Source organism: Gastrolobium bilobum, unplaced genomic scaffold (genome assembly GCF_033153095.1).
Source record: "Gastrolobium bilobum isolate Gb01-03AN ecotype WA unplaced genomic scaffold, APGP_CSIRO_Gbil_v1 utg5369, whole genome shotgun sequence".
NCBI classification, from domain to species: domain Eukaryota; kingdom Viridiplantae; phylum Streptophyta; class Magnoliopsida; order Fabales; family Fabaceae; genus Gastrolobium; species Gastrolobium bilobum.
This window is the reverse complement of record NW_026899621.1, coordinates 163,570-175,471: the sequence shown is the minus strand read 5'-3', so window position 1 is coordinate 175,471 and position 11,902 is coordinate 163,570. Positions and strand designations below refer to the sequence as shown.

Here is an 11,902-nt window from a genome sequence, read left to right as displayed (position 1 = left end):
ACTATAAAGTGTTGCTTGATGCAATGCAAAATAACCAAGATGGTGCATCTACCCATGTTGTTCGTAGTTATAACCATAATTCACATAGATTTGAGGTTGAAGAGACTTTTAATTATTTTATACAGACAAATAGTCGTGTTATTCTGGTTGATTTGAGCATATGTGATTGTCAATGTGAAAGGTTAAATGCATTCCACTATCCATGCTCTCATGCCATTGCAACATGCAGGTTCCGACAAGTCAACTTCTATGAATACGTGAATATGATTGGAGATGAAGATTGCAGGAAATCTAAGGGCTTTGGATGTCTGCAATTGTGCCACATGATGTAATCCGTGAATTCCCTAGTTAAAAAATAATCAAAAAATTATATATATATATATGCAGCTTTACTAGAGCTAACATGAAACTAAATATTGCGCACCAAAAAATAACTTTGAGGGCGTACCAAACGGGTAAAAATACCATTCAAACACCTTTGAATGGTCAAACAACCTCAGTTGTCATCTTCACCAAACAATTTTTTTTTGTGACATACACAATAAATTTAGGGTTTTATTAATCTCATATTAAATGAGATAGTTATCTCATGTCATAAAGACAAATTAGTGAGCTCCACCACTTGAAAAAATAAAATAAAATAAAATAAAAAGGTGACACAGTTATCGAAGGGGATGTAGGAGAGAAAACTTGTCTCATGTTATTCTCGTAAATTTAATAAAAATATACTAAGGACCGAGAACAATTATTTGAAGCAACTCATCAATATTGGTGAAAAGAAGAAGAAGAAATCAATGATTCGTATCCAGAGAAGATTAATTCCATGCTTGCATGCCTCCAAAACTTTTTCTTATATAAGTGATTAGCTAGTATTTGTTTCTTTCAAACAAAACAAGATCAACTACCTTAATAATTGAAAATAAGTTCCCACTAAAAAGTAGAAAATTATGCGACCATATTATGATTGAATATGATCAATTTTTCGAAAATAAAAATGAAGAATTATTTCAGCGTACAGGTAATAGACATAAAATTATTAATACAAAGTTTCCATATTTTTGTTTTACACCATTAGATTAACTTTCTATACATTTTCTGCATAAAATCCACAAATAACTAAAGAACTCTGCCGATTAGTTACTTTTTCTATTCACCTTGCAATTATCTATCTTTAAGATATTCATAATTTTACACCCTATTATTATTTAATCATGTTCAAGGCTTGTCAAATATATTTCTACACCCTATATATACACTTCCATGCGAAACCAAAATTAAGTGAAAGGAAATACAAAAAAAAAAAAAAAAATTAAGTGAAAGGAAGTGCAAGTGTTTTTTTTTTCCCAGCCCCCCACCCTGATTCATTCAGAATGAAGGTGTGGTGGGATTTAAAGGGAACAATTAAAGCTCTTCAAAAGCTTAATCTTTTTATCAAATCCAAGACTTTATTTGAAATAAATTGATCTTCTCATCACACACACAACATTCTTTAGTTGTTTAGGCAGTACTTTAACAAGCCAAAACCATTCTCAGACTTTGTGGCCTGAACTTCACTCTCAGATGTGATCAGCCCCAATTGTCCATATATCAGACCCCACTCTCCCTCTGTTTATAGGACAAAGCATTCCCTCCCCACCCAAATCTCCCACAATCACATACATCCCTAATTTCTATAACCTTCCTCCTCCTCCCTTTCTCTCATTAATTATCTTAATTTCTACTCCTATAGCTACCACATTCATCACATCCTAACACTTCTCCATCTCCAACTCCAACCATCTTTCTCTATATAAAACCTACACTGTACACACTACTCCCAAATACTCTTGCCCCTCATGGACAACACTAATGAGAAAGAGACACATGACTTCATGAATGTTGATTCTTTCTCTCAGCTCCCCTTCATCCGCCCTCCACCACCTACTAAAGAAAAGGCCATTCGACTCTTCGGCATAGAATTCGCCGACGCCCCTACCGCCGCCGATGAGTCCGAATCCACCGACACAACAACCAACAACAACAACAATGCTCTCGAGCTTGATAGCAATAATAACAAGGAGAACAACACAGAGAATGGCGAGAGTAGCCGCAGATTTGAATGCCATTACTGTTGTAGAAACTTCCCCACTTCTCAGGCCTTGGGTGGGCACCAAAACGCTCACAAACGAGAACGGCAACACAAGAAACGAGCACAAATCCAATCAGCTATGGTTCATAGTACCCTCTCTGATGATAGGGTTTATGGCCTCATGAACTACAGGTTCGGTTCTGCTCCAACATGGAATAGCAACTCTTCTTCAAGTGCTATGATCCGTGGTGGTGGTGGAAGGTTCTATGGAAGCAATATTGGCCGTGGAAGCAACTATTCTTATCAACAACAACCCATCAATGGAAGCCCCTTGCCCTTGTGGCGAGTCACCACAGCCACCACCGGTCATGTCCAAAGTAACCCTATCTTCAACCGTGAACCCTCGTTACATCCATTGCCTTTGTTTGCTGGCGAGGAAGTGAACACCAGGATGGGGCCCACACGGGTTGGTACCTCTGGTTCACAAAACCGGTATGGTTATGACTCAAAACCAAGCGTCAACGACCATGTGAGTTTGGATCTTCATCTGTAACAACAAATTTATATATATATATAAAATATGAGAATTTTCTTCCTATATCATTGTTCGAATTTTATGATCATGAGATTCTAAGATGTAGATAAGATTCGTCTATCAATCACTTTGTTTGTGATATTTTTGATATATAATGTTGTGATTTATTATTTATTAGCTATGTAAATAACACTATCTATTTTATGATTAATTACCTCTTATTTTTCTACCTATTTTGTTTTCTAAACATTTTTAAGATATGCATTTCTTGATTTTAAAAACTGGAGTGGAGTGAATCATATGTACAAATGTTGAACTCCATGAAATTAAGGTCCACATATTGAGTAACCACTAACCAGTAGTCGCGTCGTTTTTGGTCTGCACTGAGAAAATTGTCCACTCGGGTGGAGATCTTGTAAAGCGTACAATACAATTGAGTGCGCATGAACATTTTGTCCCAGCACACGTGTGCGTAAATCTATATATCATATTGTCCAGACATAGGTAGGGTGAGGAGAAAGATGGGTTCTCATTCAATGCAATGTAACTGGGAAAGGTCATGATAACGTTCGAAGATGTGTTCAAATTTCAATGTCATTTGCTGGCACCGTAGCTATTCCAATTTAACTTCGACATATTCATCAATCATCATATACGATCTATATATGCATATGCTCCTTTCGTAGCCATCAATTCTTAATATCCACAGCAATGTAAAGATAGAATATATGGCAGGTATGTGTGCGTCTGTATGTTTGGATGTTTGCCTATCAGCTTAACATTATGTCTTTTATACCTAACTTATACCTAACTAAGATGCAAGGTGGAACCTCATTTCTAGACCTAGGGCTTAGGAGACAAAGTGGATGATTATCATTGCCAATTAACACACACACAGACACACAAACACTTTCTCTCCTCTAGTTCTCTCTTTTCTCTAGATCTCTCTATAATCAGTAAATGGGAGAAGGAACATATTTTGAGAGAAAATGTAAATGCTTCTTCTGTTGTTCATTTCAGTTAATTTAGGTTGACCGAAGTTGACCTAAAGGCAGCAATCAAAATTAAAGTCACGAGTTAATTAATAAGTTGATGAGTACTGTCCCACAAGTAGGAAGACATGGGTCACTTATATTAATGCCTTGTTTTACGGACAAAAATCTTATCATTCAGGGCAGAGAGGTACCAAGGGTTTTCTTGACTTTAAAATGGCCAAACCAACCCCTCCGGAAACGGGATGTATATATCTTCCCTTTCCCTCATAGACTTTAAGGAACATATGAACATGGTAGTTAGACTGCCATCTCAATTTTCCCATCTTTTGTACGTTGCTTTTGTGTCTGAATACACATAGAAAGAGAAAGAGAGAGAAATGTTTAGATGGCTTAGATTTTGGTGCTAAAGTGGAAACGTAGGACTTGAAGATTCCTTCTCTAGGGAAAGATGGAGAACATGTTCTCTTTAACAATAACACACCGATAGTTTTTTTTTTTTTTTTTTTTTTTATATAACCGATCCTAATTATCTATTTTAGAGAATCAAATCCTCTGATATTCTCACAAGGTTAACTTTTTGAGTCATCTATGAGACTAATTCAGAGTTAGTGACCATGGTTTGTGATTACGATATTTCTTGCCCCTTCCAAATGTGGCATTTGATGAGACTCAAATCAGGATTCTTGTCCTCATCTTGCTCAGTCTCCTTGCAACCATCTGAGTTGGCTCACTTGCGTACACTGATGGTTAGTACTGAACGATCAGTCTATTTTAATCATCTATTATTTGGCAGCACATGCAAAGGTCTAGGATTTATATGACAATGAACAGTAATACCCAGCGTATTAGCTTTAATATTCAGAGAAAAAGGTAATCAACCACACCCTTGTTAAAGTTCTATTCTCATCAAATTTGTTGGGATATTTATGCGAGTTAACTAGCTCGCAGAAAGACTCTTCCCTCTACATTTTTTACCCATATACTTAAAAAAAATTGATTTGGAATTTTAATATGTTAGAGAGATAATATATAAAATCATTGAAGGCCCATCGCTTATCAGCTTAAGATGTTAGGTGAGATGGTTGCTTAACATGGTATTATAGTCAAAGTGATCACGAGGTCATGAATTTGATACAAGTTCGATCTTCACTACTTCATTTTCTAGTAAAATTAAATTAGCACAAGGCATAACAAAAAAAATAAATGTGTAATACTTATACTTCAAGCCCAAAAAGCTCTTGCGTGAAATGATATGTTATGAAGGTATAATATAAAATCAGTAAAGGTCATCATTTATAAGCTTGAGCTGCTATTGGGTTGAAATGATTCTCTATCATAATCTTCTAAAGTCAATGACTCGTTTTTTTATACAACTTTCCAAAATGAGAGGTTAATCCATGCTACATTTCTTACATTTATTTAATTGTTTCAAGAAGCATATATATACCATCTGAGGATCTTGAGGCAGTTTCGAATCATGTTAATTTATTTATGTTCACAAACAACAGCCACGGTTAGTATGGATAACTTCAAAAAAAAATGGTGAAATGACTGAAATCTGCAATCAAACATTTACTGTTTCATCTTCGAATTTGAAATCCCACCAATGGATCATCATTATAAATTAATTAGATTCATTAAACCACATCAGCAAAATTTTGGCATTCATTTTGAGTGTCAATCAAGTAATGCTAGCATTTCTAATAGGTGTTGGAATTGGAAGATTTTTTTGATACCATACTGTTGTATATAAATAACAAACACGAAAGTCTAAAAGTTTGCACATTATTTAATTTTTTAAATTAGTATAAAATTGGATGAACACTTGTATATAAACTTATATATTTTTCAATAATTCTATGCACCTGTTATGTCTTTTTGTTTTTAACATTTGTTTCCAAAGTTAATAATTTGTCATTTCATTCAAAACAGATAATCTCTTTGTTTGAAGTTTGAACTTACAAGTCAGTCAACTACAAAAAAGAGTAATACAAGTCAAGAGCGCGAGATAAATAAAGACAATACCAAAATACTGCTGCAGTCTTAACGTCAGCCCAACTATATAAGGCCCCACGTGTAAATGCAACATAAAAAGAGCATGTGGGAAGAAAAGATGATGCAAGCGGAAAAATCTACTACTGATGTACTAATTTCAGTGCATTTTTTTTTATTATTATTGAAGTTCAATGTATTGTTAGTTATTTTTATTAAGATACGTAGACGGATTCTAAGATCCTAAAAATTTGTGTAAAATCTATCTACGTATACTATTAAAAATGAATTAGAGATGCACTTAGTGCTATATGTTGCACCGAAAGTTTTGTTCGATACAAGCCATTTCGAACGCATATACGCTAAAACACATTATGATTAGGACCACTTGCTCCTCATTTTCAGAGGGAGAGTGAAAGAACAGTGGAATTCAAGAGATCGACATCAGTCCAAACCTCAATAAAGTTTATAAACGACGTTGACGGTTTGTGCAGTAAGTGGTCTTATTCCGCCAACTTGCATAGAAGGCGCATTTACAGTACAAAACATAAACCTTTCCCTTTTATTTCCATACTTTTGGTGTAAGACCTTGTTAACGATGTGGCATATCTTTCTTATTTAGAAAATTACACTTAGCTTTCTTGCTTTATTATTTTTAAAAAGACGACTTTGTATAGATTCTTACATATATAAGACAATTAATTATACAGAAAAATATTTTTGCAGTTAAGTTATTTGCATTTACTCTTAAAACGATGTCGTTTTGGGATTAAAAGATTAAAAAATTATAATTATAAAAATTATAATAACCCTGAGATAAATTAAAATTACAAAAACATCATAATTTTTGTCCAAAACGACGTCATATTGAGTTTACTGCAAATAATTTATCTGCAAAAAAAAAACGAACATTAATTATATGTGATTTCTTAAATAAAAGGGAGTGTTCTGGCCCTCTTACACAAATTCAGCATGATGGGCAAGATATCAAAAGTCTAATAAATATCTTTTTAGATGATATTTCATGGATGAGCATTGGAGCCTCGTCACAGGGGATTCTCCTCTTTTCGCCTCACTTCAATAGTGAAGGCAATTTCTAATGGTTTGAACCACCTTTTGTCTCTTCTTTATCATCATTATGAAATATTTACTTTTCATATAAACTCCTCCTCTCCAGTAGAGAAGACACTAGATTTTTATCACATTTATGAGCTGTTATTATACAGGATTTCAAAGCCACCAGAACCTACACACCACCTCCTCTTCACAGTCTTCTCTATGATAACACTTGTGGTGACTCTCTTTGATGTTTTGGTTTATATCACTATTTCTTTGAACACCTTTACATTAACATACTACGTCCAGACCTAACTTCCAATCCATAAAGAGAGATAGGATGTAAGAGCAGTGTATAAAGTAAAAAATAAAAGCGTGATTTTGCAAATTAAAAAATTGTCAACGTAATAAGCGTTAAAATAAAAAGAAAACGAAAAAAGAAAAAGAAATCGAAATCGGTATAATTATCTGTTTGGTTGAAGGTTTATTTTGGGATTGAAGGGAAATAGTAAGTAGATATTGAAAAATACCACGTTTGGTTCAGGTTTTTTTAAAAAATACTAGGCAAATAGGATAGATGGGAAAATGACTTTTGTGTTAATTTTTGGATGAAATTCACTGTTACAGAATACCACTTGAGATGTAGTATTTTGAGATAACTGTAGAAGTGAAAAAACAGGTGCAAAGTTTCTTCCGAACATAGATTTTGCATATTTAAATAAATTTCTCTGGTAATATTTCGGTTAACCAAACAACTTTTTTTACATTTTCCTACCAAGCTCACTTTCTAACCATTTCTCTATCAATTATATTTCCCTAATAAAAAAAAAATTCTCCGAAACCAAACACTACCTAACATCTTTTTGTATATACTATTTTGCTTGGATCCAATGCCTCGTCCATGGTCTTGTCAAAGTATCAAACCATCTTTGTTTTAGAAATGACATCTATAACAGTAACGTATAACAAGCTAACAACAATAAATATCAGTGCCAGGAGGGGCTGGAATTGCCATTTATGGTTCCAAGCGTTCAACTTGGACCACCAGCAAGTCAATGCCACGGTCCAACTGATCTGCACAGAGTGAGAGCACATCCACACACGACATTATCATGTTTAATTGGTCAAATTTGATCCAGAATCACATATGATACCTAAAGAGATCGATTTTATGTTCAACTTCTGCAATATTCACAGGCTAATAATTAGCAATGACTAGAAATTAGCGTCGGGTATGTTTCATACTTTATATTCAGATACGACTTTTGTTGGCGGAAGGCAGAAAAAACCAACGAAATCCAATTCTTTAAAATATTATATTATTATTTTTAAAAGTAATAAACAATTTCCATTTTACTCGAACATAAATTCTCTTTAAGTCTTTATCTCTGTTTTTTTCAAATAGTCTTTATCTCCAATTAGTTATGAGAATTGAGAAGAGAAGGTTAATGCAACATGAACTTCTCATCGTACAAAGCACACTGTTTTATGGCGCTACAGGATTCTGATCATAGGGTTTCGTGATTCCAATATTTGAGTATCATCTATCTTGTTAGGTTTGATTAATCTCAATAATGAAGCTAAATATTACGATAGGGAAATATGGTAGACAGAGAAGGAACTCTATTCGGTTGAAGGATTTTGTAGCTTAGGAGTATTAGCATATTGTATTAGGAAGCAAACCCATAAACGGTGGTAGTTGTGTATTAGAAGTAGTTGAATTGCATTACTGACACCTACGTGTCATATAAATAGTTGATGTAATGAATTCAGTTGGCTTTTACTTTGGAAATAAAATTGTCATTCGGTTCTTTCTTTGTTCTTCCTTAATTAGATTAGGGGTCACACCCTAACAGTGGTGCTTTCATCCTTGAATTCTCCCCATTTTTTCTTCTTTTCAGCAATTGTTTATGAACACAATGCAGATCCAAGATTTACCGAAAGAGTTGCAATCGTTCCAGCAACGAGTTGACACAAATTTGGAGGATATTCGTCTTCAAGCAACGGATACAAGAAACCAGATCTCCTTGTTAGCTTCCGACACCAAGAATCAGATTTCGTTGTTGGTGACACAAATGCAACAATTGCAAGAGGCATTTCTCGCGCGACCAATGCATGGCAGAGGAACTCCAACCATTTGCATGTCAATCCTGAAACCTCTTTGTCGGATCTGGGTCCTCGACACAATGAGGGATTGGATCAGCGATCACTTCTCAAGGGGGTGCGCATGGAAATCCCAATTTTCAATGGCACAGATCCAAACAATTGGATCTTTAAAGCTGAACTTTTCTTTCGTCTGCAACATATTCCCGAAGATTCAAAGGTTCCCTTGGCTGGGATTCGCATGGAGGGGATGGCAGCAGTGTGGTTTCAATGGATGTTCAAGAGTGGCACCATTGGTACCTGGAGCTCCTTCACGATGGCATTGCGTCAGCGCTTTGGGTCCTCAGCATTTGGCAATCTTAAGGGCACACTGTCCAAATTGACGCAGACATCAACCCTTAGGGATTACATCCAACGTTTTGAGTCTCTGGTCAATCAAGTTCCAGATCTTGATGATGGTCTTCTCAAGGATTTCTTTGTTTCTGGAATTCAATCATAACTACGAAGTGCAGTTCAATTAAGGGGTCCCACTACTCTCCATCAGGCGTTGCAGTTGGCGTTAGCCTATGATGATCATCACGGCGAGCTTCGATCTTCCTTCTTTACTTCTTCATGAAAATTTATACCCAGAAACACTTCCCCTGTTGACAATAACCCCAAACAGACTTCTACTCCCATATTGACCCACAACCAACCCTTAGCCTTACCACCACCGCCAAATTTCAAACGATTTTCACATGCTGATTTACAAAAGAAGCGTGATTTGGGAATTTGCTACACCTGCGATGAGAAATGGACAAGCAAACATAACTGCAAAAATAAGTTCATGATGCTCATAACTGAGGATGCTGAGGATCAAGAGGCTGATCATGAAGACCAATTAATTTGGCAGTCTGATCAAGTTGTGCTTGAAACCACGGATGCATCCATTCACACATTATCCCTTGAAGAGCATCAACATTCACTTAAATTTGTCACTTCCTTGAAGGGCAGTGTTATCTCTGTCTTGGTGGATTCGGGCAACACACAAAATTTTATGCCGAAGCAACTAGCCCTGCAGTTGGACTTGCCAATGGTTCGCACTCGGAAAATACGTGTGTTCCTTGGTAACGGTGAGTTTCTTTTGGCTGATCGAAAATGTTTACAAGTTCCTATTCAATTGCAAGATGTTCTTTTCCATGTTGATTTTTGGTTAATTGAGCTATCTGATTTGCATGTCGTCTTGGGAATGCCATGGCTGGAACTTCTGGGTCGAGTCACTCATGACTACAATAAGATGACTATGGAAATTTGTTGGAAGGGGCACAATGTTGTGTTGCAAGGTCTACAGGCTTCCTCATTCCATAAAGCACAGGCTGACAAAACTTGTGCTACTTGCTGTTCAATGCATTTGTTGTCTGGACAACCTCACTCAATTCTGAGGTATTAGCATTGGAATCTTCTGTTCAGCCAGAATTGTGGCAGGACATTTTAAACCATCAAAAGGTGTTCACTCTTCCTTCTGAATTGCCTTTGTTCCGTGGTTTAGACCACTCCATCCATCTCCTAGAAGGTACCAGGCCTATAAATGTCAAACCGTATCGATATGCATACTTCCAGAAGTTAGAAATTGAGAAACAAGTGGCTGATTTGTTGAAATCTGGGTTCATGCAGCATTCCCAAAGACCATACTCATCACCAGTTCTTTTGGTCAGGAAACAGGACAACACTTGGAGGATGTGCATTGATTATAGGTCCTTAAATGCTGCTACTATCAAGGATAGGTTCCCCATTCCCACCATCGATGAGTTGCTTGATGAATTGGGAGGATATATGATTTACACTAAGCTGGACCTTAGAGCTGGGTATCACCAGATAAGGATGTTACCAGCTGATGTGCCAAAAACTGCATTTAGGACTCATGAAGGCTATTATGAGTTCCTAGTCATGCCATTTGGCTTGACAAATGCACCAGCCACATTTCACGCAGCCATGAATCATATTTTTAAGCCTTTCCTTCGAACATTCATCATTGTTTTCTCTGATGACATTTTAATTTTTAGCAAATCACTTGAAGACCATGTCCAGCACTTGGATACCACCTTATCATGTCTGCAACACCATAAATTTTTTGTGAAGATTAGCAAATGTGCATTTGGGGTTGACACTATTGACTATTTCGGCCATGTGGTTTCTAAGGATGGAGTGTTTGCAGATCCAAAGAAGATACAAGCCATGGTTGAATGGCCAGAACCCAGGTCTCTTAAGCAGCTTCGTGGCTTCTTAGGCCTTACGGGCTACTACCGTAGATTTGTTCAAGGATATGCATCAATAGCATTACCTTTAACTGACTTATTGAAAGGCTCTACTAATTTCAGTTGGACCGATGCTGCAGCAAGAGCTTTTTGTAAGCTCAAGGAGGTTATGACTTCCACTCCTGTCTTAGTTCTTCCAAATTTCTTTGAGCAGTTTGTTGTGGAAACTGATGCATCAAACAGTGGCATCAGAGCTATCCTTTTGCAGAACAACAGGCCACTATCATTTTTTAGCAAAAAATTGAGGCCTCAGTTAGCAAGGTCATCCACTTATGTGCGTGAATTGTATGTTATCACTGCTGCAGTCAAACGATGGAGGCAGTATCTTCTTGGTGCAGATTTTATTATACGCACCGATCATCAAAGTATCAAGGAGTTGCTCACTCAAACAATTCAGACTTCTGATCAACATAAGTATCTCAGCAAATTGTTGGAATATAGTTTCAAAATTGAGTACAAAAGTGGTCGAACCAATGTGGTTGCTGATGCATTATCTCGGGATTATGAAGAAGAGTCTTTATGTGCATTAATCTCTCAGCCTTATTTTGATATTTCTGCTGATATCAAGCACCAAAATTCAGAGGATCCATATTTGCTGGAGCTACATCAGCAACTCACTCTTGGCAAGCTGTCTGATCCTAACTTCTTAGTTCGAGAAGGAATTCTATTTTGTAAAAACAAGTACGTCCTTGGACCCTCATCATCACTAATCCCAATCCTTGTTAAAGAAGCTCATAGCTCCCCAATTGGTGGTCACGCTGGTGTTCTGCGTACCTTCTTAAGGCTATCTTCGACTTTCTATTGGCCTTCTATGAGAACTGATGTTAAGAAGTTTGTTGGGGAGTGTGTTATCTGTCAG

General features: G+C 36.4%; 1 protein-coding gene across 1 annotated transcript; it reads left to right on the top strand.

The window, feature by feature from the left end:
* Nucleotides 1–1,835: 1,835 nt before the first annotated feature.
* Nucleotides 1,836–2,621, top strand: LOC133291994 (zinc finger protein 8-like). The gene has a single exon (XM_061490356.1). The coding sequence runs from the start codon at nt 1,836–1,838 to the stop codon at nt 2,619–2,621; it is 786 nt and encodes a 261-aa protein (XP_061346340.1).
* Nucleotides 2,622–11,902: the final 9,281 nt, after the last annotated feature.